A 13,351-nucleotide genomic window follows, 5' to 3' on the forward strand; every position below is an offset into this window, starting at 1 on the left:
CAAATTCTTTACAGACGAATGGAAAAACTAGTAGAAGCTGACCTCAGGGAAGATCAGTTTGGATTTCGTAGAAATATTGGAACACGTGAGGTAATACTGACCCTACAACTTATCTTAGAAGAAAGATTAAGGAAAGTCAAACCTATGATTCTAGCATTTGTGGACTTAGAGAAAGCTTTTGTCAATGTTGACTGGAATATTGTCTTTCAAATTCTAAAGGTGGCAGTGGTAAAATACAGGGAGCGAAAGGCTATTTACAATTTGTACAGAAACCAGATGGCAGTTACAGTGTCGAGGGGCATGAAAGGGAAGCAGCTGTTGGGAAGGGAGTGAGACAGGTGTGTACCCTCTCCCCAATGTTATTTAATCTTTATATTGAGCAAGCACTAAAGGAAACAAAAGAAAAGTTTGGAGTAGGTATTAAAATCCATGGAGAAGAAATAAAAACTTTGAGGTTCGCCGATGACATTGTGATTCTGACATTGTAATAATGACATTGTAATTCTGTCAGACAGCAAAGGATTTGGAAGAGCAGTTGAACGGAATGGACAGTGTCTTGAAGGGAGAATACAAGAAGAACAACAGCAAAAGCAAAATGAGGATAATGTAATGTAGTCGAATTAAGTCGGTTGATGTTGCGGGAATTAGATGAGGAAATGAGACACTTAAAGTAGTAAAGGAGTTTTGCTATTTGGGGTGCAAAGTAACTGATGATGTTCGATGTAGAGAGGATATAAAATGTAGACTGGCAATGGCAAGGAAAGTGTTTCTGAAGAATAGAAATTTGTTAACATTGAGTATAGATTTACGTGTCAGAAAGTCGATTCTGAAAGTATTTGTATGGAGTGTAGCCATGTATGGAAGTGAAACATGGACGATAAATAGTCTGGGCAAGAAGAGAATAGAAGCTTTAGAAATTTGGTGCTACAGAAGAATGCTGAAGATTAGACGGGTAGATCACATAATTAATGAGGAAGTACTGAATAGGATTGGGGAGAAGAGGAGCTTGTTTCACAACTTGACTAGAAGAAGGGATCGGTGGGTAGGACATGTTCTGAGACATCGAGGGATCAACAATTTAGTATTGGAGGACAGCGTGGAGGGTAAAAATCGTAGAGGGAGACCAAGAGATGAATACACTAAGCAGATTCAGAAGGATGTAGGCTGCAGTAGGTATTGGAGATGAAGAAGCTTGCACAGGATAGAGTGGCATGGAGAGCTGCATCAAACCAGTCTCAGGACTGCAGATCACAAAAACAACAACAACAACAGTGAGTTTTGACGTTTTAATAAGAAGACCTTATGAGCAACAAACTCCAAATGAAGTTCATGTCAGTTATATAGTCTGTATCCCACAAAATAAATATTTCCATTTACAGTATAACTGCTGCAATACTGAAGTAATGTTTTTGTATCACTTTTTTTTCTTTCTCCAAATACTTGTTGGCCCATATAAATTATGTTTTCTCGCCATGATAGACATGCATACATATTATATTTTATTATATTAGACATAAGGAGGTGGATCAGAAAAATTTATAACATATTCATTATAAATGTAGCATTCCGTATCTCATAATGAAACCATACGACTGACCACTTAGTACTTGATGCACAAGGGACCATTGTGCATCATATGTAACTGAAACTGTCTCATGTTAGAAAACTCTGACAGAGTTATGATTTGGAGTTGATGAAAATTTGACATATTTCTAAGATTTCATTCATTTCATGTGTTCACTTAACATCAATAACAAAAAAGTTCCCCACACCTAGAAATATCGATAACATCAGATAGTACATTATTGTGAACTGTCCATATTATAACTTAATAATTTTCTGCCTCAAATAAAGTGAAAACGTAGCGCAGCCCTTTGAGAACATGTCGAGGTGGGATTTTTATTTATAAAGAGAGTAGTTTGAGAGATTGAGCAAGTTGAATGAAGCGGAAGATTATTTGAGAGTTCAGTGTGGGATGTTGCAACTCCGCATGTTGATCAATATCAATTCAAGATGGCGCCGAATGAAATTCGCGAGTGTGTTAGTTCCAGTAATAAATATAAATTTAATGAAGAAAAGTGTGCATTTTGCAGAAATGTCGGTTGGTATTGTGACCAGTTATGTATTACGTGTTATATTGTGTTAAAAGTATCTGAAAAAAACATTGATGCATCTATAAACTGTGAAAAAGAAACCATGTTGACGATCGGTAAACAGAACAGCATGAGTTCCGCAAATAAAAGCAAACAATCCGAAGTCTGTGTGAAGTGTAAGAAGTTCGACGTACTTAGTGATGGGAAGTGCATCTCTTGTTATTTAATTATGAAGGTGGTAGTAAAAAATGAGAAACTCAGTGTTTGCTTAGCATCAACTTCATCATACAGCCACGAAATTGCGCTTCAAGAAATAACAAACAGCAAACTATGCTCATGCAGAAAGAAAGTCGTTACAGGTATTATGTGCTTTAAGTGTAAAATTGATTATCAATATAACTGTGCAAAGGTGGACTCAAAACAAGAGATATGGAAATGTGATAATTGCGTAAAAGTGGGCACTATAGACAGCAAGGAAGAAATAATTTCCGTGTTGTTAGAAGAACTGCAAAGACTGAAAGCTGAAAATGTCACATTGTCTGCCAGAAGTCAACAGAACAAAAGTGAATCCCAAGACGAGAGCACAAATTGTCACCAGCCCAAGAAGATACCAAAACATCTCGTTTCTCAGCAGTTATATCATCTGAATACAAGCAACCGTTTTAGTGCCTTAAGTGATAAAATTGATGAAACAGAGAAATCTACTCAGGTGGTAGGACGAGACAATGTTCCTAAAAATTCGACAAAAAGACCAATTGAGAGTCAGCCAACGAATAAGATTTTATTACTATCGGACAGTCATGGGCGAAACTGTGCATCATTGCTAAATGAATTTTTGAAACCCAAGTACTACACATCATCTGTTGTTAAACCAAATGCATGCCTCAGTGGTGTAGTTGAAGGGGCATCAGATCTTACTAGTGATTTCAATTTGGACGATGCAGTTATTATCCTTGCAGGAATAAATGACATTCGTAAGAAAAACAACTTTATTCCAGACTTAGAAAAGTTGACTGCAGCACTTGATCATACAAAGCTATTGTTATGTACCGTTCCCTACTGTTATGACAAGCCAGAAGTCAACGAAACAGTGTACAGATTTAATGAATATATAATGAATTTGTCATCTAATTTTGCTAATGTGAAAGTAATTGATGTCAATTTATTCTTGCAAAGGCCTGATTACACTAATCATGGACTACACCTGAACAAAACAGGAAAGCTCAGACTGTGCAGGAACATTGCTTCATCAGTATCAAACCCATGGAAACGGTGTGATGTAGTAAAAACACTTACAACCAGCTCTGCAAGAAAGGTCAGATTTTGTACCGGTACTGTAGAAACCAATTCATGCCAAGATAGACAGGGAACCAATGTGAATACAAGAAACAGATGTATAGCTGTGTCTCACCCTGTCACTGCCAATGACATATTAATACCATATGATGAAGTTCCACCCAAAGAACCTCAAGGACTGGAAAATAATTCCGATGCAGTACCTCCAAGGATAAAAGGTAATCCCCGATTTTCTACGAGAGAAAGAAGAATTCCAAAAAGAAACAGTGATTTTTTATGGCCAGCACCCACCCGACCTCGCCAACGACATCTAGTGAACAAATCTCCAGCTGCGACATAGGTCTTAATGTATCCAACACAGTTTTGAGTGCAACGGGGACTAACGGTGTTAATGGACAAGCAGACCAGCAGCAGGACAGTAGAGGTAGCTATAAGAATCTTATTATTCTTCATCAAAATATCAGAAGTCTCAAAAGTAAATTAGAGTTTTTATCTGTAAATTTAGGGGACATGGACACTGTTGACCGTCCTCATGTTTTATGCCTTACTGAGCATCATGTAACAGTTGGAATTGATGGGCTGCAGCTTGATGGGTATGATCTAGCTACTCATTACTGCAGAACAAGTAAGGAGAAAGGTGGTGCTGTAATTTATATAGACAGTAAAATCATTTATAAATCTTTAGATCTAAGTAAGTATTGTGTAGATCAACATTTTGAAGTTTGCGGGACTGAAATTTCTGCAAAGGACATGTTACTTACTGTGCTTGCAATTTACAGAGCTCCAGCAGGGAAGTTTTGCATCTTTATGAATAAGTTAGAATCTCTTTTGACCAAATTGTTCTCTAAAACTAGAAATTTAATAATTGTAGGTGACTTTAATGTCAACTTCTTAACTGATAACAACCTCAAAACTGACCTGGACCACTTAATGAATTCTTACAACTTGGCTGCGATGGTTACCTGGCCCACTAGAGTTACAGAAAATTGCAAGAGCCTTCTAGATAATATTTTCATTGACAAGAATAGAGTCAACAGTGCTAGTGTGAGCAAAGTAATTTATGGCCTGTCTGACCATGATGGACAACTTCTGAAAGTAAATAACATCAGTTTGTGCAATAAAATCTCCCACACCTATAGGTCCTATAGATGTATAAACACTGAAACTGTGTCTGCCTTTAACGACTATTTGTCACAGATAGATTGGGAGCCAGTGTACAGCACATCAGATGTTAATGATAAATTTAACCTTTTTTTAAATGAATTTATATCTGTATTTGAAATGGCTTTCCCAAAAAAAAACTGTCAGAAAGAACAATGAGGTTTCTTCCAGTAAACCATGGATTACTGGAGGTATAAAAATTTCTTGCAGGAATAAGAGGGAGTTACATGCCTCACTAAGAGTATCAAATGATCCCCTTGAAAGGTCTCATTTTAAGTTATATTGTAAAATTTTAAAAAGGGTGATAAACAAATCCAAGAGCCTGTATTTTAAGTCTGAAATTGATATATCTGAGAACAAAATAAAAGCAGTTTGGAATGTTATAAAGAGAGAGTGTGGCAAGAGTAACAAGAATGTTAATACCACAGAGATAAGCTATAAGGATGAGGTTATTCATAATCCTGTAACAGTTTCCAACATATTCAACAATCACTTCATAACTGCAGCAGAACAAGTAGGTTGTAAAGGTTCCTTAAATGCTGCTACGCATTTATTACACAGAGCTAACCCTAACACGTATGACCCAATTTGTATTGCCCCAGTTACTATTACTGAAGTTAAAAATACCATCAAGGCCTTAAAAAATAAAAATTCCACTGGTATTGACAACATTTCACCAAAAATACTGAAGCATTGTAGTGACCACATATGTCAAGTCCTGTGTCACATTTTTAATGAGTCTATCCAGCAAGGTGTTGTCCCAGAGAGATTAAAGCTTGCCGTTGTGAAACCACTTTTCAAGAAGGGTGACAAAACTAATTTATCTAACTACCGTCCAATATCACTACTAAGTAGTTTCTCAAAAGTATTAGAGAAACTAATGTATACAAGAATTGTAGAACATCTTAACAGCCACAACATACTCAACAGAAACCAGTTTGGTTTCCAAAAAGGTAGATCAACTGAGCAGGCTATTTTTTTCTCTCACAAATGAAATTTTAGAGTCAATAAATAATAAAATGTCACCTATTGGAATTTTTTGTGACTTGTCTAAGGCCTTTGACTGTGTGGACCACAACATTCTCTTACATAAGGCTAATTTTTATGGCTTGCGAGGTAGCATTGGTAGATGGATAGAATCATATCTGCAAAACAGAAAACAGAAGGTGATAATTAATGGTGCCAATGATAGTCCCATTTCTTCTGATTGGGGCACATTAAAGTGTGGTGTGCCTCAGGGGTCCATCCTAGGACCTTTGCTTTTCCTTATCTTCATCAATGATCTCCCACTTTGCACAGACACCGAGTGTAAATTTACTCTTTGCCGATGACACCACTATTCTGCTTGAAAGTCGAACTAACAGTGACCTAGAAAATAAATGTAATGCTGTACTCGTTGACATCCTACACTGGTTTAAGTGCAACGGACTAACTCTAAACATTCAGAAAACTCAGTATATGCAATTTCACACATCTCAACAAGAAAATGAAGTATGCCACTTAAACTGTGGTAACCAAAATATACTACACTGTGAATCATCTAAGTTCTTGGGCATTCTAATTGATGGCAAGCTGAACTGGTCTGAGCATATCTTAGACCTACATAGAAGGCTCAGTGTGGCAACTTATGTTCTGCGTGTAATCACCCCCATTGGTGATGAGGACGCTACTAAAGCTGCCTACTTTGGTTATTTTCATTCTATCATGTCGTATGGCATAATATTTTGGGGCAACAAGCCTTTAGCCAAAAAAATATTTACTGCACAGAAGAGAGCTGTTAGAATCATGAGTGGTGTTCATCCAAGATATTCTTGCAGAAGTCTGTTTCATAAGTTACAAATATTAACACTTACCTCTCAATTCATATTTTCTTTGATGATTTTTGTTTCTAACAACCTATCTCTTTTTAAAACTAATAGTGAATGTCATGATCATAATACTAGGTCTAAAAATGATCTACACAGGGATCTGAAACATTTAAGTCTTGTTCAGAAAGGTGTTCATTATTCAGCCACAAAAATTTTCAACTCCCTTCCATCAGGTATTAAAGATCACATTAATGTCTTACCTACTTTTAAATGTAAATTGAGAGAATACCTAATGGTAAATTCCTTCTATTCTCTTGATGAGTATCTACAGATAAAGCAATGATTTTTTATACTGATAAAAATTTGTTTGCTATAGATCACATTAACTGTTTAATTTGGAAAATGTACTATATTTCCTTTTTAGGTATTGTTTTATATTACTTGAGCTATACCTTTGATTTGATTTTAACCTACAAACTTACTCATAATCTTATGGTACATTTTTGTCATTTTATATATGTGTATTATTTGTTTAATTTGGAAAATGTACTATATTTCCTTTTTAGGTATTGTTTTATATTACTTGAGCTATACCTTTGATTTGATTTTAACCTACAAACTTATTCATAATCTTATGGTACATTTTTGTCATTTTATATATGTGTATTATATCTGTTGTATGTAATCATGACTCATTCCACATCCTTGTGATTTATCACAATACGGATTAATGGAATACGAAATAAATAAATAAATTTGCCTCTGTCATTAGATATTCTGCTCAACTGTCAGTTCTAAAGTGATTTTGAACAGACCATAGTACTTTGTGTATATCTGTATAAGTTACCACTTCAGAAACATTAAGAGAGATAATTAAAAGTGTTTGTAATTCTTCCTACAATAGAGTAAATGAGCCATTGCAGTTTCACACTTCTTGTAAATGGTCAATAACAGAGTATTGTATTCCCAGTTTAGACTTATACCAATAAGGCATAAATTTTAATGTGGAAACTTTGCAAATGAGGGGTTTCGCAACAGTCGGTGAAGAGGTGAGTGGCTTTGATTCAGCAGTAGAAGTCAAATGGATGCTGGTGCTGCCGATGGTGGTAGTGAATGTTTATGACCTTCAAATTACTGTGTAGCTGCATCTGTACATAAAATGAGAAAGTATTAAGCTGTGGGTCTCTGATGTCACATGGAAACCACATAATTTCAGTTTTCCTGAACTTCTAGAGCTTCTGTCTCTTCACTCACAATTTTCTGCATCGTTTGAACTGTGTGTGTGTCCAGCATTTTATTATTTACTATTCTGACTCGTGCTTCTAAAGTAGCTCATTCACTTGATGAATACTTATTGTTTGTACTGTTTTCTGCATTCTGAGGATAATTATATATATATTAAAAGACATGTTATTGATATGTCTACCACAGAAACAGGGACTGTAAGGATGCATCAAGCAACAAAATACGCTAGACTCTCAATGTTCTGGCCATTCCACCCATATATGAGTGCTGGGTTAGTAGAAGTGCCACATTATTGTGAGTGTCTGTAATTTAGTTTAAACACAAAGGAAGTGTACTTTATTAAGTCCTAAGATACATTAACTTTCATAGAAGACTTACTTTTTGACTGTGTACATATACAGTAGTGTCACTTACTATGAAACACGTCCCAAATTTTTAGTTGTCACAATAATGATAAACCATGTCAGCACATTGCTGCCTTACAAGCATTACACCAGTACTTCATGTATCTGGTTGTTGCATAATGTTCTTCAGGAAGATGTCTGTAGCTTTGGCATCAGCAGCATGAGAAATCTTCTGCTCTTTCCTCATACGCTCTTTTCTTCTTATTTCATCAAACCTGTTGTACACACTTTTATTTCCTCACCTTGTAACATTTGGTGTATCTCACAGTTTTACTCATTCGGCAACTTAGCAAAATATTCATAAATGTCTCATCCTCTTGGAGCTTATAGAATGTTTAACATTGTACTTGCCAAACAACATTGCTGCGTACATTACTTCTCCTTGACCAACTAGAGACCAGTGGTGGGCCATGTTACTGAGAGGCCTGAGTACTGATAGCCACATTAGTGAAAGTTTAGTTTAAGAGTAAAAACGAACACTTCAAATATTCTGCAGTCTGAAAAGCTGACAGCTTACAAATATGTGTATGTTGTCTTTCACTGGTTTCACAGTTATACATATTTGAGTATTTGTATAGCATTAGAATCAGATGTATGGAGTAAGAAAGTGTCATTCAAAGTTGAACATGTGTTAAGCTGGTCAAGACTACAGTCGGCAAAGTCAGTACCATTTGTTTAAAATGAAAAATTATTCTAATATTATGGCCATAATTGAGAATGGCTGACACAATTGGGAATGGCTGAATTGTGTGGATTGTAACTTGAATGACAGTATACAGTATGTATAATGCTCGTGGCATGGGATAATGTGTAAATCTCCAATTTAAATTATACTTCATGCTTGCAGGCAATTCAGTAGCCTTAAGGTTGAAACTTCCTGTGGGTGATTAAAATTATTTGTTGGACTAAAACTCAAAACTGAAATCTTGCACATTGTGGCCTGGCACCAACACCATGTCAGGAAGTTACAAAACTGTGCATGCAGTATTTTAGTGTGAAAGATTCATTCCAGGAACCATATGATTGTCTTGATAGCCTCCACATTTATTTTTGTGATATGAATGTTGGAATTGTTCAGTACGTTAATGATGTGTGTTTCTTAAACTAATTGGTCTGTATTGCTAGCCCTCAGCTGAAATTCATCCCCATGCATGTGTGAATGCATTTGCATCTGTCATTCAGCAAGGAAATACTTGTCTCTGTGGATGCAATGAGTCGTTTACTGCTTCTGACTAATTTTTTTGTATGTATCTGTAATGAAATAGTTTTTATAAATATTTTGCATGTTTCTCACAGCCTCTTATTATACATTGTAAGTTACTTTTCTGTATACTACCAGCAGGGAGTAATCCAGAAGTAGCAGTTGTCAGAATAGTGTTAGTGTGTCTTAATTTTTTTACTTACTTACCTTTTTGAATTCATTCCCTAATAGTGTTATAAAATGTTTCAGGGGATAGCCTCAAAAAGACTTGCACCACACAGTCCAAGGTAAGGTTTTCATTATTCGTTGAACTATTTTCTTAGAAGTACAGTTAACGGAGTGTATTAGTGCCCCACTATTGGAATGTGGGGAGGCCAGCCTGACCCAGATCAAATGTACTTTCCAGATTAAAAAAATGAAGGCTGGTAAAGAGGCCAGTTTTGATGTGGAGTTTAGGCACTTTTGAACATCCCACTGGGTGAATACCAGGCTGGTATCCATATCCAACTCAAAATGCATGCCACACTACTATTTAGAAAATGATCTTACACACACACACACACACACACACACACACACACACACACACAGGATTTGGTGGAGGAGGGTGAATAGGTGACTGAGGACTTCAGATGATTAGTCTACTAAAGCCCACAATCAACAATAACAGAAGTACTGATTCTCATTAGCTCATGGGGAAAATGTTAGTTGTATAGTGAGGACTTTTTCTTTTATTGTTGTATTAATAGGCAGTCATATTACAGTATAAGGGAATATGATCAATATTGCATATGTATTTGGATTTGATGCTGTATGTGTGCTACGTGAGAATGCCATAGTTTTGTGCTATTAACTTTATACACAAGTTAGCAGTAAAATAAAAGTGACAAAGTGATGAAATCTGAAAGCTGTGTCCTTAACTGCGTGCTATGAAAGGCCGATTTATGTAGATGGTTTGCTGATGAAAAGAAGTGTGTGAAGTTTTCATTGCATCATTTTTCTGCTTCCAAGTGCTGAGCAGTATTTTTATAGAAGGTAGTGACTAAATCTTTTATTGTAACTAGTTTCTTAATCAACAAATCAGCATAATGAAAATAAACTGTAATAACATTCATGGAAATTTCAGAGTAATTTTTAATTCCCTTCTGGCGTTCAAAGAAATTGAATTGGTAGTAGATGCCTATTTATTTGAAGTTGAATCCACTGTCAACAGATATCGACATCCTTCATATACAACACAAACAATGCGGAATGGAATGTTTTAGTGCAAAGTACCACACCCAAATGATATCCAACATGAAAATATGTAGGGTGATGCATGAAAAATTGACCCTGAATACTAGAATTCTCATTGGTGCCCACCAATCATCATATATAGTTTCGAAGCTGCTACATTTCCATTTTGTGTTAAATACAAAAGTTGTGTCATGGTTAAGGTTATAAAGAAATACCTCAGTGAGATACATCTTCTTCAAGAAGGAATTGCAATAGTGGAGGGGTATTTTTGCAAAGAAGTTTCTTGACCTTTCCATACAGACAGAGAGGAGTGTAACAGGATTTGTTGACAAAACGGTGTACTACAGAGTGAGTTGTGAACAAGAAAAAGATGCAGGCCCCACCTGTTTGTGCACCTACTGTGATCATGGCGATCAGAGTACAGTTGATCCAGAATCCAAAGAAATCAACACACAAATTGTCACAAGTGAATGTTTGTGCTGGTCTTTTCAACATGTTTTACACCATATAGTGATGAAACCCTACAATATGTCACACTTCTTGTGAGCCAATCTCATGAATTCATGAGAGATTCAAGAAGAAAAGACTGTCAGTAAAAGATGTATCTGCTGCTTTCACCTGACGCAACCATGTATGATGTTTAACGGGCTGTGGGGGGGGGGGGGGGTGGAGGGTCTAAAGGGAGAAGTGTACACACATAACCCAGTAATGTCAGAAGACTTGAAGGACAATACTCCTGATGAAATTTTGAGAATTGTTGCGGCGGAGCTGTTAAAGTATATATTTACGTGTTAGCTTGCACAAAAAAGTGCATTGAATCATGAGGTCATTTTTAGCTTCTTATGTAGTGTAAAAGGCAAAATCAATTCAGTAAATATAGGCTTTTATATTAGCTTGTTTATTGTTTATTTATTATCTAATTACTACATCTTCATCTAACTTTTGTTGTATCTCTCATGGTGGACAACAGTTCATGTGTTGTTAGCAAGCAGTCTGTACTTGGGTCCAGTTTTTCAATCGTCATCTTACATAAGGCAATACAATATTGTTTTAAGCAAATTTGTTATGACACATAAGTATCTAATTTTCTTGTATTTGTTGTAAAAGCTTCATATCTATTATTTCATAATGTGACACATAACATGATATTTGTTACAAACTACATCCACATTTATGTTTGTATTCTGTAATAGCATATGTTTGTTGTACACCACTGAAAATGAAAAGGTATAGGTGATGCTTTTCATTTATGATAACTTCACAAAACTGAGTATTCCAGAATCTTCAATACAAAATCTCACAAGAATTTATTTCCATAAGAGATTTTTCTGTTGAATTGAAGTACTTCTTGCCTGTTTTTTAGTCCTTTTATTGTGTTCTGATTCAGTATCATCACTTCAGATGATTTATATCATTTACATTCTGCACCATATTTAAATACCATTTGCTGTATACTTGCAACCATGCACAAGTTCTCTTTGTCTACCTGCTCAAAGAGCAGAGTCAAAACATGACATCAAGACACACATAGGAACTCCATCCAAAACCTTATATTACCATCAAAGTTACAATGTGAGAGTCATGAGTCATAATGAGATACACCTGTAACATTGACCTTATTAATAGTATAATTTCCAGTATTTGCAGGTTCACTATAATTCAGACTGGTTGAAGTCAATTGTAGTTCAGGTCACCTGGTGTCTGATGGTATGTTAGTTCTTACTCACACTCTTGATATTCTGAATTTCTGCACAGATATTCTCTGTAGGTAATTATTTGTGAATATCTTCTAGAATTTCGTTGTGGATAAAAGTTTATGGTGCAGGGTTCTTGTGTTGTGGATAAGTTGTGCCGTTTTTTTTTGTAAATATGGGTTTTTGTTACCCTTCCAGTCTCAGCAAATTGTTATCTGTCGAAAGAATATGTCATAAATTGTGCTAAAGAGGTAATGAATTTAGTGGACAATGATATAAGGATGTTGGAAGTGTGATGTATGGAAGTTTGTCTCAGTCTAAGGAGCATGCACCGATAGCCAAAGCGGTGAAGGAGACCACTTAAGATAAGCGGGAAATCCAGGTTTGAATCTCTGTGTGGCACTGTTGAGTTGTAGATTTATAGCAGATGTCAAGAAATGTGCAGTCAGTGAATTAAATTTTGAACTATTTCATACAGGTTTGGATCGTTAACAGTGTCTATTCTTTCAGATGTGTGTGAGAAATTGTACATTCACTTGTAAGTCTTCCCCCTGACTTTAACTGACAAGGCAGTATTGAAAATTTTCTCATCAGAATCAAGCCCTCAAATGAATGAACGTCATTCACTACATTGCCATAAGGTCCTTCCAATAAATTTTAAGCTGTTTACAGCAATTGTTCAGATACTTCTCCCACCAAACAAATTACAGTTGTCTACAGAATTCAGATAATTTTTACCAAACCAAATGTTTCCATACAACTGATTTAGAATAACTTTTTACTCTCCATGTTGAAAACTTATTTGACACTAACAGCCTAAATACCACATTTTCAATTTACGCAGACAATAATTCATCTTACAGAACAAGAAAATAGTTTCTCATCAGTATCATTTGCTTCACTCAGATGAACTAATACATAGATATTCTGTGAATTAACTACATTCTTCTTTTTACTAATTACATCAATCACTTCAAGGTTTTCAACATAATTGATGGCATTAGTTATTCACAAAGCAAATTCCACATCACGTTCCTTTATTTTTACTATATGTGTGGTTGTAGCAGGAACATGCTCACTGTGAACTTAATTTTTTATCTTTTACTGTCAGTGTTAACTTAATTTTTTTTAAATTCTAGACTGCAAAGTTTCATTTTAAAATTTTCACTCATCTCACTATCATTCACTGTTTTCAAGTTTCATGAATCAGTTT

At 35.6% G+C, this 13,351-nt stretch overlaps 2 protein-coding genes across 13 annotated transcripts in view; both read left to right on the plus strand.

The window, feature by feature from the left end:
* LOC126108500 (zinc finger protein 93-like) overlaps positions 1–13,351 on the plus strand; it is a 501,709-nt gene that overhangs the window by 454,501 nt on the left and 33,857 nt on the right. For all 12 annotated transcript variants that reach the window (XM_049913764.1, XM_049913765.1, XM_049913758.1 and 9 more), the window contains one exon: positions 9,458–9,495. In XM_049913764.1, coding sequence (XP_049769721.1) covers positions 9,458–9,495 — 38 coding nt within the window. The remainder of the gene's footprint in view (positions 1–9,457; positions 9,496–13,351) is intronic.
* LOC126108499 (zinc finger protein 436-like) overlaps positions 1–13,351 on the plus strand; it is a 501,483-nt gene that overhangs the window by 454,144 nt on the left and 33,988 nt on the right. The gene's annotated exons all lie outside the window — the stretch shown is intronic.

The sequence above is a fragment of the Schistocerca cancellata genome, chromosome 11 (genome assembly GCF_023864275.1).
Source record: "Schistocerca cancellata isolate TAMUIC-IGC-003103 chromosome 11, iqSchCanc2.1, whole genome shotgun sequence".
NCBI classification, from domain to species: domain Eukaryota; kingdom Metazoa; phylum Arthropoda; class Insecta; order Orthoptera; family Acrididae; genus Schistocerca; species Schistocerca cancellata.